General features: G+C 43.5%; 1 protein-coding gene across 3 annotated transcripts in view; it reads right to left on the minus strand.

The window, feature by feature from the left end:
- Positions 1–3,031: 3,031 nt before the first annotated feature.
- Positions 3,032–19,437, minus strand: part of DENND5B (DENN domain containing 5B) — a 117,392-nt gene continuing 100,986 nt past the window's right edge. For all 3 annotated transcript variants that reach the window (XM_065631950.1, XM_065631966.1, XM_065631958.1), the window contains 9 exons: positions 17,533–17,661; positions 16,074–16,195; positions 14,064–14,209; positions 12,176–12,294; positions 10,833–11,020; positions 9,102–9,184; positions 8,809–8,935; positions 7,855–8,029; positions 3,032–6,987 (listed from right to left, as the gene is read on the minus strand). In XM_065631950.1, the coding sequence (XP_065488022.1) occupies positions 6,804–6,987; positions 7,855–8,029; positions 8,809–8,935; positions 9,102–9,184; positions 10,833–11,020; positions 12,176–12,294; positions 14,064–14,209; positions 16,074–16,195; positions 17,533–17,661 (1,273 nt within the window). In that variant the 3' untranslated portion in view covers positions 3,032–6,803. The remainder of the gene's footprint in view (positions 6,988–7,854; positions 8,030–8,808; positions 8,936–9,101; positions 9,185–10,832; positions 11,021–12,175; positions 12,295–14,063; positions 14,210–16,073; positions 16,196–17,532; positions 17,662–19,437) is intronic.

A 19,437-nucleotide genomic window follows, 5' to 3' on the forward strand; every position in this document is an offset into this window, starting at 1 on the left:
GGAATTAACCACGGATGAGACCTCAGAGTACTTCTGTCGCAGTAGCATTGAAAAGCTGCTGTTGGTCACACCCCAATGGATGCTGGATGCGCAGTCACTAACCCCGAGTCTGAACTGCATAGATCAGCAAAGCAGAGACTGACTGAAGCCAAGTCCCACCACTCTGTACCTCAAGCTCCCCAGCAGAAAAATAGGACAGGCTGTAAGGAAATTGCTTAAAGGTCTCAGTGGAAGTCAGGGAGACCTAGAAATTGAAGCCACATTTTTCTGATCTCTACCCTGTGCCTCTGTAAGACAAATAAGGAATTTGTCTTCACATCTAAATTATTAATATATTGTAAAAAACACAACTACCTCAGTCCATCACCCTTAGATTTCACTCTTGTAAACTCTTTATGTTTTGATGTGTAAAGAACATTCTAATACATCACTTGGATGCCTTTGAAGAAATGAACTCAGTATGGGAGGATAGTGCTGGGGAGGATATTCATAAAGATTAATGCTAGCTTAGCTTCCACAAGCTGCCTCTGCTGGACTTCTCTAGGCGTAATTAAAAGCAGCCAAGTGAGGTTTCTCCTCTCAAGGCTTGCTGAAGGAGCCCAGCTCTTCCCTCTAGCTGCAGAGGCAGGGTAAGAAAATTGGTTTCCCTAGGCTAACACCAGCCTTTGTGACAACCTCTTGTGGAAAGCAGGAGAATGCAAGGACTGCAGAGCACCAAACCCAACATCTGGCTGCTATTGAGGGAGGAGTTTAATTTTTAGTTTAGGCTTGTATCAGCTGGCTGTAGGAGCGGGAGAGAACCTGGCACCAAATGTGCAGTGCGAAGATTGGGGTGGCTCTTGCATTCTCCATGCCTGCCTCTCGCTGGGAGAATAGATTCCCTGTGATAAACACTTGAGCTTCTTGGGAATTACATCTGCTGCACAGTCCTGGCAAATGCACTTTGCAAACAAAACTCTGTTGTTCATTCGCCACCTGCACTTGTTTAGCACTTCAGCCTACAGGAAGGCTTGAACACCTGAGGCTGGGTGAACAGACCACTCCACCTATTTTGACATGTCACTCTGGCCAGGTCTAAGAGTAAGTGGATAATTCAGGGAAAGTGTCATATAGAACTAAGGGGTCCGTATTGGGCAAAAGACAGTTATTTTCCACAGAGAGAAAGAATTATAAGTGTTGGCTGTCTTCTACATTTACCCTTTGTGCAAGACAAGTAGGCTTACACAAGTCTTGGATAATCACTACAAGCAAGAGGGCCAATACTTTACAGATTACTTTATTACTCAGAGTAATGGGTGTGAATACTTGAGCCTCTCTGATATAAACCACTGTTATTTTACATTTATGGATCCCACTGAATTCATTATTGAGTGATAAGTTTGTCACTGGATCACACAGCAATGAGGTACTTCAGAGCAACATCTTTTGAAAAATATGCTGTGGATAAGGATCGGGGAGGTTTTAGCTGTGGTAGTGGTTTGTTTTTTTTTCGTGTGTGTTTTCTATTTTGCTTTGTTTTGTGTGCATGTGTGGTTTGTTTATTGTTTGTTTGGTTGGTTGTTTTTTTCTTTCCAGCTCCCTTTCCTCCCCCTACTTCAAGACAAAGGTGGGCTTGGTTAAAGGAGAAAATAATTTGTCTGGTCACATCCTCTTCTGACAGAAGACATTCTTTCAAAGGAGCTGAAATGCCTTGCGAGGTCTGTGGGGAACACAGATGGGCCCATTAAAATGTCAAGCTTTCGTGCAGAACTACAGCTTTCCACTGACAAATCAGCTTCGCAGTGGCTTTGGCAGATAGTTTACTTTAACCAGCCACTGGATAGCAGACCTGTATGGAAATTTTCCCATTCTTGTCACATCCTGTGCTGAGCTCAAACCAGCTTATAATGATACATGTCTGATGGAATAGCAGAAGAAAAAAATAGGAATGTCAGCAATGAAATGCTCCCTGACTGCAATGACAGGAGCCCCAGCCTCTGAGCTGAGGGGGTGACAGACAGGGAAGCAGCTTCGCCCTTAACTTGAACACAATTTGTTCCAACAAGCTTACCTGAAATGCTGGAAAGGAACAAACTAGATTGGTGAGCTATTTCAGCTCCTACCCATGCAAGTTTTCTCAGACAGTTTTCTTCTACTCACCCTTCGCACAGAACACTGATGTGTTCCCAGACTGCATCAATGACAGCGCAGTGGAGAGGAGGTTATTTGCACCTCCTCATCTAGACAAGTGTAGTCCTGCTTCACTTCAAATACTTACTGCCTTTAAAATGTAGATCCCACTACCTCCAATTTATGTACTTAAGCCTACTGCATTTAGTGAGGAAGTGTGGTAAGTATGGTCATTCGTCCTATTGAAATTTGACCACAAGCAGCTCTATGGATTTTATCTACATCTATGGGATCCTATAATTTTTTGCTGCTACACCGTTGATAAGTATCAGTATCATCAAACAATGTATTTCTGATTTTCCACATATGTGGTCCCAGGCTCTGAGACTTTCAGTCTCTGCCTTTTCAAAACCAAGAGGTCAAATGAATGAACGGCTGTGCCCCACCTCACCCCATGCACACACACATGCAGGGAACTGCATTTCAACTACGCAGTTTCCAAAAATTTTCATATTTTTGCCAATTCCAGCAGAGCTACAGCTGGGAGGGACAGGGCGAGGGGAATTTCTGAAAAGCCAGTCCAACTTAGAAAAGCCTTTAATTACTAAGCAGGGCATTTCACTATCATTCTTTTGCACCTGTTTTTGTTGCTAGCACCCATCTCTTTTCTCTCAACTTCTCTTCTTACAACTGACTGAAGGATATGAATTTCATTCCAGCTTTTTAACCCTGAGCTCAAATATCAGAGAAACCTGTGTGAAGAGAGGAAAGAGACCCTCGACTGCAGTTAATCTCACTATCGAATGAATCGTTTTCTTTGACTTTTTCCCTTTATGAAATGTGCCCTCCAGGTTCAGATCAGCTCTTTGGTTTGAGACTCGAATCTCTTGGTTCCTCTGCAAGGAGAAAGTGACACCGACCATTATTCTCACAGTTTTATTTGTAAAGGACGTAGCATGAAAAGCTGTATTTCAAGGTACTTCAAAACCTGAAAAATCCATGTCAGTTTGTGATATGTATGTTAAAGTGCTTGATATAACAATACTTTTACTAATGTTGTCTTGAAAATAATCCAGTTCTTATTCAGTTAGTAATAATGTAAAGACAAAATATACTTAATGGAGACATTTAAGGATCATTTTAAGCGATACAGGGCACATTTGTACATTTCAAGTGTAACATACAGTATTTCCCCTTAAGATGTGCACCTTCATTTGATTGAAAGAAGGAATTTTCTCAAATATGCCATCGCGCAACTACTCTAAAAAGACATTTTTGAACAATGATATCTAATTACACAAACCAACTTGGAATAAACGAATAGATTTTCCACAAAACAGTAGAATTTCATTGATTTCAGAGAATTATAAATACACATTTTGTACATGGTGAGGCATTTGATTCTCTGACTCCCTTAAGTTACCATGTTGGATGTTAGTATAACAGGACTATGCAAACTCGGACATCTGCAGACAGGGACTGGATAGGAATTTTGTTTTTTAAAAAGCAGATACCGGAGAGCTTTGGTCTTTTCCAAGATTCCCTTTCTCAACCCATGAAGGTGCTTTAACACTGAAGTAAAAACTGTGTCAGCTTAGAAGAATCCTGATGGGTTTCTCACCACTCTAGTGGGTAGAACGATTTCTGTAAACCTTACAGAAAAAAACCCTCACAGTTTCCAAAAAACAAAAGTAGTCTACTAAAAAAAAAAAAACATGGTAGAATAAAAATTCACTACAAAGAACCATGCTCCCAAGGCTGTCAAATAACTAGTCTTCTAGGAATCCGAGGCACTCAGCTGTGCCCCGTCCAACGTATCTTAGGGTGCTTTATTGCCTACAAGGAAATATTTGACACACATAATTTTAATTGGATTATTATTAATATGATGTGAAACTTGACAAAAACCAAACAAGTCAACACTTGCTGAAAAAGCCGACGTGAAGTTGTGTTAAATTTAAGTGCTAAAGGCTCCTTGATGTAGTTTGAAATGGGGGAAGGCCCTGTTTTGAATTTTAAAATTTCTCAGGTTTTGACTTATTTTAACTTAAGAAAGACTTTATGTAGTTACTGCCTTTTTCTCTGTTTGTGGTTTATTCCTCTATTCTTGACCTTTGGAGGTGCTCACATTTCTACTTTGTCCTGCTTGCATTTAACCCATGTCATGTTGGATGAATCTTACGACTGCTTAAGTCATAAAAAGTCTTTGGAGAAGCATGCAGTAGTATGCGTTTGAGAAGTATCCAGCTAGCAAATGCAGATGATGCTGCAAAGAAATCCAAGGACTGAAGAGGTTATTATTTCTGTAAAATGAAAGTCACTCAGACTGGGTTGGGCGTGAAAAAATCATGTACAGCAGTCATTAGACATAAAAGGCCTGAGTGCTAATAGAAATCAAAACACCCTAAGCAGTCATTACCAAATAATGCTGCCACATGGTTTCTGGTGCTAAATGTGTAATTTATTGATAGAGTTAAGTACTAGTGACGCATTTTCAATAGCTGCTGAAGGGTTGCCATGCATCCTCTGCTGACTTTAAGCAGACTCGCCTGGCCACACAGAAAACCCTAACACCCCAAATTTCACATTTCTGGAAATGTGAGAGAGATGTCACACAGCTGCAGGCTCTGGCTACTAACTCGTGACACCGTTCACAGCCCTTACGTTAGTTACTCACACCCACAGTGCTGCCGACAGTATTTGGGATGAGTTTAGACAGTTTAAGGAAGTACAAGCCCCAGAGGCAAGAACGGTTATTAAAAAGCTGGAACCCTCATTAAAGTCAATGACTCCCTGACAGTATTATTTTACTTCTTCCTTAGAAACAAAAAGCTTCTATAACAAAAAAACCTCTCCTTTCTAATGAAATGAAGTCACTTGAGGAGTTTTCTTCTGGCTGGGAATGTGACGTGAAACTTGGACACTAAAGAGAGTTGCTGGTATAAGAACTGGACACCAGAAGGACCACGGGAAATTAAAGAAGCTTCACAAAAAGCAGATGAGGAAGCAAACCTGAATTTTCATCCTGTTTCCTTTTCCTTGGCTCTCATCCCTCCCTCCTTCATGTGCGCACTGTACTGAGACCTGCTGCTGCCCACCGTTCCCAAGTCCCTCCTAACACCACTTGAGAGCACAGCGCCATGGAATGCACTTACAGTACCAGCCAGGGGCCTTTCCCAAGCCACAGCTGACAGCCACAGAAATCCACTGACAAAATGGCCAAAATCATAGGGAATAAACAAGTGGAAAACAAACACCTATCTTTAAACTAATCTCCAAAAACTAAAACCAGATGAAACGAACTATGCCCTCAGATCCTTCCAACCCCCATCTATGAGAATAGAAAGTATACTCTGTGTTTGCTGCATGGTATCCACAAGATGATTTTAATACAATCTGTTGCTGAATTTTTAGTGTACAGGATTTCAGTTGCTCCCAGTTCCTCTTCAAGGGCTGTATCTATATAAACACACTGTATTACTAACATATTAACTGGAAAGAGTGCAGTAGAGAAGCCTCAAAGAAACAAAGTGATATTACTTCCCCCCTCTGCTTTGCTTCATTCATTTTCAGTAGCTAGACAATTTTTTAAAAAATCCTGTACTTCCTAGGAACACTCATTCTGTGGGATAAAGGAAGACTCATAACCTGTCAGCATTTCAAAACCAGCTGATACAGTTCAGTAGCACAGCAACATCGGTGCTTGTGGCTCTACAGCAATGATTCCTGTCAAGTACAGCAAGAATTTGGTATGAACCAAATTCCTTAACATGAAAAAAAAAAAAAAAAGAAAAGGAAAAAAGAAGCCTTCCACGATGCAAGCTGGCTGAGGGCGAGGGGGAATAATCAGAACATCTGAACAGGCAAGGGACACACTGAGCGAGACAAGCAAGCCATCGTTCTCCATCTCGGGCTGCAGCAGCACCGCTTAAACAGGCCTCTCATACTCACAGGCTCCAAGGCTGACAGGAGTCCTCCTCTCCAGTGTTTAAGCATTTCGACACTTGTCTCCCCTCCTGGAGATCAACAGAAGTGACACGAAAGACCTTACAGAAAAAAACCACGACGACTCACAACTTCCATGCGTGGAAAGGGTTGAGTCTTCGAGCAAACAAAAAACCGAAGGGAGACCATGCACAGTAGGTCAAACAGCATATGCTTATGACATTTCCAAGAGTGAGACAATCACAATGGCTACATAAGGATATTTGCTGTATTAATTTGCAATACCTGAAAAAAGCCCTGCTGAGTTTGAGCTGTATTTACATATCGTTTGGCTTCTTCCTTGCAAGCAAGTAGGGGCCATCCCTTCCCATCTTGGTCCTTCCCTCCCCCTAAGTCCTTCCCCTGGGTTTAAGCTACTCATAGTCAGAACAAGAACATTCACTCTAAGAAAATTTTCTTAGAGTAATATAATTTCTTCAAGAAGATAGCATATTTACACACATCTAACACATGAAAATACTCTATTTTATACTAAATTTCTGTTTCAAATAAACTACAATACTGCATCTTAGCTTTCTGCAGCTTTACAGAAGAGTCCCCATCGGGCACAAACTGGGCTTCCCGCTCCCACTTCAACCGGCAGCTTTGCCTTACGGTGGTGCGCTACCATCGCGTTCAAGTCCTGACAGGTCTCCAATTGTGGTTTGCTTGCTTGGGAAAGGAATAATGAAGTTCTCAGCAAAGCCATGCTAAACATCCACTCCTTTAATGAGCGATCCTTCTAGGATGATGTTGAAATCTTGCAACGTCTGTAGGACTCGGATAAGGGAGTTGACAGTCATGCGGTCTCGTAGGAGAGCGTTCTCCTCGTACATCCTTGTAATGGGTGGGCACTCCGCCAGCAAGGGGATCCACTGAGAGAGAAAGTGGTCCCTGCCAAGGGGATGAAAGGGATTATTTTAGCGCTAAGTACAACAGATCTCAAACCGAAATTCTTCTCCAAGAACACAACCCAAAACATGCAGTCTGTTTTTTGCGGGTGATGCATGTTGTTTGCACATAAAAGTTCCCTGTGTAATCATAACCCTTGAATTTGTTAGTAAAATACAGGTAACTGAACATCCTGTAGGAATGAAGATGGAAAGATATCAGCAGAATTCGACAACTGACTTTGTAAGAATTCAGCAATATTTTCAGATCAGAAACAGGGAAAGTAAAACTCGGGCAAAACCAACTGACACACTTCCAGCTGTTTTTCCACATATCCAGACAGACAAGACAAAAATGGTACTTATCTCTAGACATATCAGCTTCCACCCTCCAAAATACAACTAAGCATCCCTGCCTAGCCCCTCCCCAAGTGCAAGACAGAAAGCATCCTATTGGGAAAGAAAGATTCATCCAGAATAATTTTGTCAAAATAACAGACACCCCATTTTCATAGGCAAAGTGATTCAATCAGGATTTAGAAATGCGCCAGCTCTTGCAAAGGAACTCTGCATTCCCAAAGCTGACACATCATCAAAAATACAATTTCAAGACATTTCATGCATACAACTGTCAAACTAACAGTTATAATAAAGCTCACAATATTTTTAGCAGTCGAGAGACAAGCCGTGTATCATTACTGCTTCTTTGCTCCAATTTCGCATCTAGTATTATAACTGCCTAAAATAGGTACTGGATAATAGATAGGTATGAGATGTCTTAAAATGGAAAACTAAAGGTAATAACAACGGTGTAAAAATATTCCTCTAGTCTAATGCAAGAGGACACGTTTAACAAAGAACAATTAGGTACCTCGTCCCCAGGCAAACAAGAATTTGGAATTTGCCGTCCTTTCCAATGTTCCTTGGAGCTGTATTGATGGCATTCACATAGTGACAGAAGGTTTTGCATGACGATCTTTGAAGCAAAAGGGCCTCCTCGTTGTCTCCAATCTGGTCACTGGTTTCAAAATAAGCAACAGCTTTCTCTGTGGTTGGGAGAAAATCAGAACCCAGTGAGCAGAAGTACTTCATGGCAACTTAGAGTTAACAACCTGCCGAGGGCTATTGCACAGTTTATATATAGATTCCTCGCTCTGAAGACCATAGGTAGCTAGTGATCTCCACTTCTGCTGCACAGCAGTGGTCAGCAGACTGGCTGATGTCTAATACAGTTAGATGACATCAAGGAGTCGCACCAGAATGCTTTCATTGTAAGCGATACCATCAGCTTTGATTTTTCACCTTTTCTGAGTAAGTGCTTACCCTCAGGCTAAGAATCTCAACTTGTCAGCATGTTTTAAGGGGGTAAATACACCTTAAATTACCGCAACATAGTCCTACAGATAAGCATCACCAGAAGACCAGTGCAGGGGTTAGGAGAGTTCTCATGAACAACTGGAAATCTAAACCTTTTACTCCCTGCCCTTTCCCAGCTCTCCCCCTAACATCAATTGCTACTCCACCCCAGCCTCCATCCTACCTTCTTTCTGGATAGAAAAGCAGCTGTTTGAACACTCACCTATGAATAAACAACTGGAATTTGAAGTGCTCTTAAATTTATGAACAGATTCACACTCAGGCCTTAGAGAGTGTTTAGTATTTGTCATCTTCCATCTTGTATCCCACTGACTCTAAGCCACCTGGAGCAGGTGCTAGGCAGGAACAAGCGGCACTGTAGCTGATGAGAATCCAAGGTCTATGCGTGGGTAGTCATTTTGCCCTAAGCTTTCTTCCCATTCTGCCTCCAAATCACATACCAGCTTACCTATGAAATCCCAGATGAAGACATTCTTATGAAAAATGCGAGACGATTTGAATCCGTGGTGGAAGACCTGCTCCAGTGCTGCGACCAGACCGTTTTCTCCACACAACAGAATGGTAAGGCTCCCTCTCTGTGGGAAAGGGAGAGTACGTAAGTACAACTTCCCTTGTTTGTATGCCAGAAGCCTCGAATCTAAAGGTTAACAGTCTCTACTGGTACTTCGGTTCCATTTCTGTTTGTAAAAATATTCACATGCATTGTAGATACCAGGCAAGTAATAAAAAAGTAGGAAGTACCTCTTTCTCTGGCTTGTGAAAATGTTTCACAATATTGTTCACAGCTTCCCCGATTCCCTCTTGGATCTGTCCCGCATTAGGCTCTGTGAAATGACGGAGAGCATACTAGCTGAAGATACCAACTTTAAAACATTCATCAGATTCTCACAATGACATAGCTTGAACTGCAGGAATTATTCTGTATCTTTAACAGAGTTTAGGCAGTCATTTGTCTTGAATAAACCTGAGCCTTAATTACAAGCAACTGATGAGCAAGCCTGGACTAATCAAATAAATTGCCCTACTTAAAAATGCACAACCCAAGGATCTGGCTTAATAAATATTTTATTTGAGTTAATCGCATCTCGCCCATCACCTAAAGTACAGCAACCCTCACATGAAGAGACATGGGCTGAGAAGCCCAGTCATTTGACTCACTTCTACGTGACACAGGCCAGAAAACCCAGCACTCATTAATTCCTGACTTGAACTCAAAGTGTTTTATTGAGCCAAGACAAGTATCTATTTTAGGCACATGTCTGGTCATTGTACCAGTGTGAGTGGCCACAGGCAGAGAATGTTCCTTATTAATGGTTCCGAGCATAAGTTATCTTCTGTGTTAAAACGTCTGCCACGTTTCTGTTCTGAATCTGTTTAGCCGTGTACCTCTGCTACTGAATCATGCTGTGCCTCCACCTGCTACCATCTCATCCTCCTATGCAGGTACCTGCAGAAAATCATCTAGTCCCTCATTCACTTTCTGATTAAAACAGACTGAACTTTAAAAACTTCATTTTAAGCAGATGTTTTCCAGACTTCAACCATTTTCATGGTTTTACTACGAGTCCTTTCTAGTTTTTCAAACATATGTAGGTTGCTATTAGCTTGTCCTACAATGGTTGTTTTGGAAGCATGGAGTAATTCAGTATCATTTTAGTACCTGATGACCTCCACAGTCTTTGCCAGGTCTAACACAGAGCCTCATATGGCTCCTGAGGCAAATGAATTATTTGGCCTTAGTGTTCTCAGTCCTGAGGAAATGTTCTGCAAGTAGCCCTGGTACCCACTCCTCCAGCTAATGTGGACTCACACACATGAAGAGCTGCAGTGGTCCTGTGGTGGTTTTTAAATGCCGCATTGCTCTTGGAGACTAATCTTTCCTTGCTTGACATTTCAGCAGTTGTGTCCTCTAATTTTGCAGGAGCTGGACCCATCTGTGAACAGGATCTACACAGTGTTCCTCTGTATGCTTTAGCACAGAATGCCTTGTGTGGCCCTTACAGTCCCATGCCCCGTTGTAGCCAGGTGCAGTTACTCATAAAAACCCCATAATTTTAGGGACGTGAAGCTGATATCTCCTAAGGTCCTTCTGGAGACGTGCTCCTCCAGAAGGCCGTTTGCAGTACCCACATCATGCTTTGAACTGCCCTTCAGAGAAAACAGTCTTCCCACTGACTGCAAAGTGAGCAGCACCAGCTACTGCAAATTCTACTGCCTCATATCTCCGTGTTCCAAGAAGAGAGATTATTATCTCTCAGCTGTCAAATGGGGACACTGAAGGAGGCAACATGTACAGTCACAGAGCAAACTGCAGACACACAAACTGGGGCAGGAAAAAATCATGAGCTCACAGCTGTTCCTCTGCACCAAGCCTTGCTTCAGTAGGAGCTCTCCTGTTTGCAGGAGCTTTTCTTCTCAGCAGTTGCTGCTGCCCACTTCTCTAGGGTCCTGGGGAGAAAGTAAAGCACTTACTGGTGTTCTTCCCTGTGAGGGAAGTGATGCTGAGTCGTCGAGCCGTGGTAGGAGATTTCTGCTGGGGTGGGGTACGGCACTGCTTTCCCAGCTCTTCGTCAGACGTGGAGGACACCAGCTCCCCGATGAGTATTCGCTCCAAGCTGCCATCGTCAACGCCCTTTCCCAGCCATCGCCCACAGGGAAACCTGCCGCGCAGCCAGCACAAGCACAGGTCAGCCGCACAGGGAGGCTACCTTGATCCTAAAGCTGGAGGGACAGTTAGCACCCACAAACACATGGGCAGGGAATACTCTGCAGCCAGAAACTTGTCACAAACCAGAGCTCAGCAGGCAGCATCGCCTGCACCACAACTGATCATCCTTAGGGAAAGGGAAATACGCAAAGCTTGTGTGAAAGCACAGGACAACAGAAAGCGTTATACACATGGTCCACATCTTGATTTCTACCTGATCGCTTTTCACTTGCAACCACAACTGATACTCAGCATTTAAGAAATATTGTGGTGATTAACAATTAAATCCCCACACAGAGCTTCCACCCTGCTGAAGCTGTGACGTCTCCTCACACTTAAACGTCACCTCACATTTTATTGCTGTACTTTTTGACCCCATCCACAGTCCTAATGAAATCCACACACATGTCCATAACTCCAGTCCTTGTATCCCATTTTCTTCCTACTTTCCCCCTTACACTGTGGCCAACTGTGGTTCTGGAGCTTACCTCTCTGAATTATTGTTTTCTAAGTCTGCTTTTAGAAAAAAAATTAAGTCTGCTTGGCCAGATGTTTTGTAAAACCAGTGGTGGGTTAGGAGGTCACTTCAACACAAGAGGTATGTGCTTAATAGAAGATTAAGAAATCATCAAAACCTTTTATTTTCTTGCAAACTGAGTTTCTGTAAATTTGTTACAGTACTTAGATATTTGGAATTTTTTTAAAAAGAAAAATAAACCAATAAACCCTTAACTGTCATTCCAGCTCATGGGGGTTTAAAGAGTTCATTTGTGCACAATTTTATCACGCTACTTTAAATCAAGAGATTAAATTATTAGACACAAACATATGAATCAATTCAAAAACATCCATACTGTCTGTCCTGTCTCAGAGACATGCAGAGAAAATCCTACATTCAGGTCTCATTTAATATTTATCAGATTATTTGACTTCAACCAGGGCTTCTGAGAAGAGAGAAATGGGAGTGGGGGAGACAACCCAACCATATTTGGTACCCAAATCAGCCCACAATGCTCGATCAACTGCGGAGAAGATAGATGCCTTCTTGATTTCTCTAGATTTAACAAACAGGAATTTCAGACAAAGAAAATTAAAACTTGTTGCTTACTTGTATGTGTGTCCTGTTATTTCATTTCTGACCATGACACAATCAACCAGCCACTTGGCTAGTAGCCCTGAGTTGTCATGACCAATCTGAACGGTCGTCAGCTTCCCTAAATTCTGGCACTGAAATGAATAACAGTTTTTACTTAATTTAAAAAACAACAGACAACACACACCCCCATCACACACACACATATGGTCTCAAATGTATGGTTTTATTCAGTTTCCTTTGATTTACACAGCGAGTATTTTCAACCGAACATGCAGAATGTTTTGAAAAGGAGAATAATTATTTTAACACAGGAGAAAAGAAATACCTTGAAATAAAACTATTAAAAGCTTGTGAGGAGATTAGGTTCTTTGTTGTGAACACTCACTCTGAATACTTCTGAGAAGTTTTAACTACAAATTTCTGAACTAAGGTGATAAGAAGGTGTGCTTTTGTAGAGGAAATAGATCTCTAGTACAAGCAACTTAAAAAAAAAAGCATTTTGAGCATACTGACCTTCAGTTGACCCACTCTACACTACCAAGCAGTCCTGAGATCCTTTATTATTTTCAAAGATCAACTTACTTATTGTTGGGCAAAACAAAAGTCATGAGAAAAACATGAGACTCTTAACATCACAAAGAGACAGAACAAGGAAAACAAGGGACTGTGAATTCCAGTGTGATATGTAATTGTAGGTGGGGCTGGCAGCAACATCTATTAACGTCACCTAAACACTTCCCTTGCAAGACCTTGGTTTTCATTTGCTTCTAATACTGCCAAACAAGCAGCTTGGGCTGACATTTTCCATAGTGGGTGGCTACCCAAGCTGATATTTTAGGAAAGCTTCAGCCAAAGGAGTATTCTAGAACAGTGTTAGTATGGTCTTTAGAAATGTCTACATATGTTATTTGGCTTGTGAGAAGCTTGCAGATCTTTTCTACAAAATACTACTATGTGAATGAGATGCAGCAAAATATCGTGTCTGTCAAAATCTACCTGTATTTGGCAAGAGGTGGGGTTTTTTGTGTGTGTGGTTTTTTTGTTTGGCTTTGATTTTTTTTTGTGATTGTTGCTGACCAGTCTGCCTGTGCTCAATGGATGCAACTTCAATTTTAGGAGCAGATTTTCCCACGAAATCATTCCTTACTGGATATGACACAGCCTAGAGCTACAGGAGCCTGATGGGGCTTTCCCTGCAGATTCCTGCTACCAGCTGCTTCAGAGCGGCACGGAGCCAACCTGTAATTGACGGGTGGGAAAGCAGAGGGGAACGCTGGGTACTCAAACGCAAAGAGAAAACCACAGCAAGCACAGAGAAAAGAGCCCGATGGGGGTGGTGGCTCTGAGGTTTGTTAGGGGTAGCACATGAAGCTGAGAAGTTGAAGAACACAGGATTTAGACTGGCTGGTTGGAAGGAAAGCAACATCGGACAAGGAGCTGGAGTGGGAGGAGAAGAAATTTGGGACTAGCCAGAAGAAAGAAAGAGGGGAAGAAATTTGGGACCTGGGGGGTGGTAAGACAAAACAGAAAATAAACTAAGAAGGGAAATGAGGAGTCAGAAATGAGCCCTGAAAGAGAAAATTAGGATAGCTACCAAAGAGATGCGGAAGGGAATGAGATGTGGAAATAGGTTGGCTAGGTGACAAAAGAGGAGCTGGGTTGGGACAGGGACAGCAGTGAAGCTTGTGGTTAAAAGTGGTACCTGCTCACAGGAAACTTTTGTCTAGCATAGGAGGGGCAGACGGCACTATTTTTGCTGATTTTGAATGTACAGAGACCTTGAACACCTGGGCAAAGTCTCAAATACCATGCTCTTAAGACAATAAATCCTCACCAAATTAACGTTTAATTCAAAGCATGTTTTATATTGAAAAGTAAAATGTAAAGAGCATGTACTCACCTCAAATGTCATTTCTAGGTGGTTTTTAGGAATCTGCATTATGCCTGTATCTCCTAGTTCTCCCGACACACAAATCCATGGGTTTGATGTGGTTATTGCATTGCTTAGTTTTTTGATGGGTATTATCACAGACCTATAAGGGATCACTAAGAACAGGGGTGGGGGAGGAAATAAGTTAGTCTCGACTTATTCTTTCTTCCTCTTAAACACAATTTCTGGAGTAAACCACGCCTCTCCCTTGAGGGTAAGTTCTTGCCCCGTGTCTCAACAGCCTAACAAGTAGAACTCCTCCTCCGTTCTCCCTATAGAGGGTGAGACAAACCCACAGAGTGTCCCGCTGCGGCGGCAAAGCCTCTCCTCTCCCGGGGTGGGAGAGCCGGCGGCGGTACCCCCTGCTCCTGCCAGATGTAGACCAGAAGCAGCAGCTTTTGTGGAGCTCCCACCCGCGTTCGTCACTGCCAGCAGCTTTCTGCAGCAGCTTTTTCTTCAGCCGCTCTCGGTTCAGCTGCTCTGCGGGCAGCGGTGCCGCACGGTGGTGCTGCAGCCCCGCGGCTGAGCCGGGCTTAGCGCAAAAACCGCTCCGGAGGCCGCCGGGGAAAGGGATTAAGCCCGTCTGCGGCAAGGCACCACCGCCAGCCCCGAGGGGTGGGAGGGTTTAACGGGACACACGGAAGGTGGCAGGGGCGAAGGGATGTCAGAAATGCTGGCGTGGATGGCAACGGCATAGCTGAAGTCTCAAGTGTCTGGGGACATCCCGCCCTTACATTAGGTAGATGCCCCATCCCTGGAGACATTCAAGGCCGGGCTGGATGGGGCTCTGAGCAACCTGATCTACTTGAAGATGTCCCTGCTCATGGCAGGGGGGTTGGACTAGATGACCTTTGAAGGTCCCTTCTGACCCAAACTATTCTATGATTTACTATTATTATTATTATTATTTATTTTTTTATTTTTATTTTTTTTTAAATCTGCACCACCCATATGTGCTTAAGCCAAGGACTGCCACCCACCCCAATTTGGATTTGACTCGGATACCACACGCTAGCACCGCAAGATTCTCTCTCCATATATTTTGTAAGCTGTCTTTTTAACTGGGTAAGATGAGCCAGGCTTTTTGTTTGTTTGTTTTCCACTTTTTGTGTGCCATGCAATGATATTGCACTCAAAAAAAATACCCTCAAATTCCAAACACTTGTCCTACAGGGAGGAGCTGTCAAGTGGGATGCCCCACAGAAATAAAGTAATCAAGGATGAAGAAATCTCTTTGCACTGTGGTGGTTCTGAGGGGATTTATTGCTTTAAGAGGAGAAAAAGTAGAATGAGTGCCTCTTTTGACAGCCGTGTAAAACTTGCTTCACTTCACTCTGAACAGGCAGGAAAATGAAGACTAAGGGCTGCCAAGGTGAATTCAAATAATTAGGTCATCTCATGGCTCCTGCCTTCACACTGCCTGGTGCTAGGGAGACAGAGATTCATTTTCAGATTTCAGTCCAATCTCTGCTCTCCTTACAGAAGGGGAATGGAAAGGGAATCTTTTTAGCATTTAAGGGGACACAAAAAGAGATTTAAAATACACAGCAGAGCACAAAGTGCCCTGTATTTCATCCTCCAAGACTTCCATCTCCTTCTCAGTCTGCAGAGAGCAGGCTGTGAGGATGCACACTTTGAAAAGGGCAGAAGGAAGCATTAGGATGTAGATGACTCGTCTGGGAGGGAAGATGAAAGACACTACACAACTCGGTGAGGAAAACCAAGTGCTACAGCAGCACTCTCTGCTGATTACTCTCCTTTGTGCAATGCTCTTCTCCAGAGCACTCCCACACAACCTTGGCTCTCCAGCTGGTTTCCCAGAGCAACACCCAGCACCCATGAGCCCAGCAGCAACAATCAAGATAGGGGTTTCCAGATAAGGGCTCAGCTACTCAGACACCAGCAACAGCAGCCTTGTCTCTTACAAATCATGACAGCAACTAATTTTTATTCAGGGGGGAAATTGATTCTCCAACTCACTGATTGTTGTGAAGACGCTCGTGAAGCAGAAATAATCCACGGCGTTGAGTGAGAGCAGGTGATACAGAAACTGCTCCCGTTCTTCTTCGCAGCGCAGGAAAGCATAACGCTTGTAAAGTTTCCTAGTAGGAACAAATACATTGCTTTCTTGTTGAAAAAGCACCATGTATCTTTAAAAGGTGTTTGAATCTCAAAACACCAAATGAAGAGTTGATCTTCATGGGAGGTATGAAAAGTGAGATTCCCCAGGTAACACAAGCTTCTAGAAACCCATAGGGGCCATTTACCCCTTGTGCTGTATGTGTGTTTTACAGACCACTCTCAGCTCCACACTACCATTGCAAGGCTACAGGGTTCATCTCATTAAAGGATCAGTTCTGGTTTTGCTGCAAAGCACAGATATAAACTAACGTTGCTCACAACAGCAGACCTGAACCAACACACGACCACCTCATTTCTTCCCCATATCTTCCCATTGTGGAATAACCTTGTCTAATAATCCTATCTTCCTTAGAAAACTAACCAGAAGGCACCAAGCAGCAGCAGGGGCTCTCCCGCCACTCTCATTTTGGCAAAAACAGCATACATCACTAGTTGCCCAAAACAGCACATAGGCACACCAGGAGTTAACCTGGACCCACTCTGAGACAGCACAGGGCTTGTGATACTGCCTGCAGTCTGAAGGCAACAGGCTTCCAAAAAGCTGATAAGGTAGATAGATGTAGATGAAACTTCGGGAAAAGACAGGTCTGCCACCATACCTTCAGATTATCACCCAACAGGTGATGGTTTCCAGCTACTCCTCTCTCTACCTGTTAGCAGACTTGAGTACTTGGTAGCTTCTGGCATAGTGATGCATGTAACATCACAGAGCCTGTCCGGATAAGAACTGCATGCAATAGCTAGGATGTTTTCATAAGGTTTGGGGTTTTCTTCTCCTAAATGCATTACTTTGTGAAAATGAAGTCAGGGAACATCTAGACAGGCGGATCCTTAAGTGCCTGTGCTTGCAGAAGAAGGCAAAACTGGGGGAGCTGGGAGGGCTGGTCTCTAACCCAGCCCATCTGCAATCAGGACAGGAGCCTATGCTGAGCTTGAGTCAAAATAACATAGGGCTGATCTGAGAAAAAGGGGCATTTCTGCTCCTGCTCCGTCATTTGCACAAGACAGAGTGACTGTAGGGCCACAAAGTGGAATGGATCAATCCACTGATCTGACCAAATCCTAATGCATCCTTCCTGAAAACTGTGATTTGTTTCTCCAGGTGGATGAGCAGATTTCTGTGCTGCTGGGCAGGCAGCACCTCCTCCCCCAGCTCCCCTCTGCCTTTCAGTCACTTCTGGCTGGAAACCACAGTACCCAAACGGGGTGCCTTGCTGCACCTCAAGCCTGCACGGCACCCTGACACACCACCAAGGAAGGCGTGAAAGCGAAGCTTTGAGAAAAAGAGGCAGCTTACTTGGCAAGTGCCTGGTTGGAAAGCAGCTGCTTCAGGTGCTGAGACAGAAGTTTCTTCTCCAGAGAAAGCCTTATCCAGGCTCGGGCTCGCCCCACATCAGTCTTTATCTCACTCATGTTCTGAACATGCCTGAAATGGGTGGGGAAAAACAAGCAAACAAACACACACACACAATAGATGAATTGTAAAAATCCTACATGCTTCAAATGGCAACATCTAGTGTGATGCAGCAGTGGAACTGGAAACGGTCTCCTGACATCCCTTCTAGAGTAAGAGACCCCCAGCATGTCCCCAGGGAGCCCTGCACTGTGGCACTGAGAGCCCCAGAAGCCCTAGGGCTGGCCTGGGGACATGGGACAGCCCTTCCCTGGCACGGCAGGTTGCAACCCAGGACACACTACAGCTTGTATCAGCTGCTCTGGGTCCTGGCATTTGCCTGTTCAAAGTGAGCAGGGGTAGATCTGCTCAACCCGGCATTGCCCAAGGTAGATGTCCCCATGGGCACTGCTAATGCTTAAAAAAAAGAAAAAAAAAAAAGCAGCCACCTTGTGAGACCCAGTTGTACCACAGTCACTCCCTCAAGTTGCTGATGCCAGCGGGTTTGTCTGGGAGGGCAGAGGGCAATACACATCTCAAAAGAGTTTCTCCAAACCACAATCTACTCTGAAGGCTTGATCAAACTGAAGGCAGCAGCAATGGGAAATCTGAGAAAAAGGGGATTGTTGGAGCGAAACCAGCAACAGGCAGTGACAAGCAGAATTACATTTTCAGGGATATAAGGGGCCCTCATGTAAGTGATAATCTGAACAGCACTCCACATGTCTGGTGTGTAAGGAAAGCAGAACTGTTCCATAGGGGCTTTCTTCTATGGTTTTGCTTTTCTTTTTTAAAACTTCCCATATGTCAGTTTGGAGAATGACAGAAACCCTAGTTTTAGAGCACAGGAAGCTTTAGAAGAGGAAGAGAACTGCCATGGCAGGGCAAAGCTGCTCCCCCCACCCCCCGCCCATTTGGTTAAATAAACAGCAAGAAAAATGAGTAACAGTTCCCAGCAGGGGAAAGAAAAGGCTGCAATTTCTTAATTTTCACACGGTTTGCATGTTAAATGCGCAGACAATTGAGCCCTCCAGACCTCCAGGGCAGGCTCCAAGTACCGTCAGCTGAATCTGAACTGATCTCTGTTGTGATTTACTTTCCAACTCCTGCACCTTCCTTGAAGGCCCTCCGTACATTGCTGAGCATTAGGGAATGTGGCAATATTTACTCCAAAGAAAATCCAACGAAGTCATGCTGTGACTGGTGCTTTTTACGTTGACTAGTACAGTCTCACTGTCTCGTGCTTTCCCCCATCTGTTATACCCAGGCGCGTGCTTTGCGTTATATTTAGACTGTGCACTATTTGAGAAAAATACTCTCTTGTTTATAGAGCTTCTAACATAACAGCACTAGGCCCTTAGCGGCAAATTTGCAAAGTACAACTTGGTGCTGTTCAGAAACGTGTGTTTCCTCTGCACAAACGAAGTGGATACCAGACACAGCTCGGCAGCTCCGTTCTCCACCAGGCTGACCTACCCGAATTCTCAAAGTACAAGTCTACTTTTGCAGCACGAGCTGAGGTGTCTGTATCAAACGGCTCTGTGCTGTACGTACATATATGAAGCACCATCAGGAAAAACAAAACAAAACAAAAATCAATAGGAGTAATGGTAGCTTGCCAGTGGTAAAACCAAGGATACTTTAAATCTCTTTAAAAAAACTAAAAAGGAAAAACATTTTTTTTTTAAAGAAACTTTCCTTATTTTCTAATGCGACACATGGGTAGTTCTCTGATGGACCAAGTGAGAAGTACTAACTCCCAGTGAGCTGTAAAACAAACCCAGGAGGGCACATTACACGCACATACAA

Source organism: Caloenas nicobarica, chromosome 1 (assembly GCF_036013445.1).
Source record: "Caloenas nicobarica isolate bCalNic1 chromosome 1, bCalNic1.hap1, whole genome shotgun sequence".
In the NCBI taxonomy this organism is placed as follows: domain Eukaryota; kingdom Metazoa; phylum Chordata; class Aves; order Columbiformes; family Columbidae; genus Caloenas; species Caloenas nicobarica.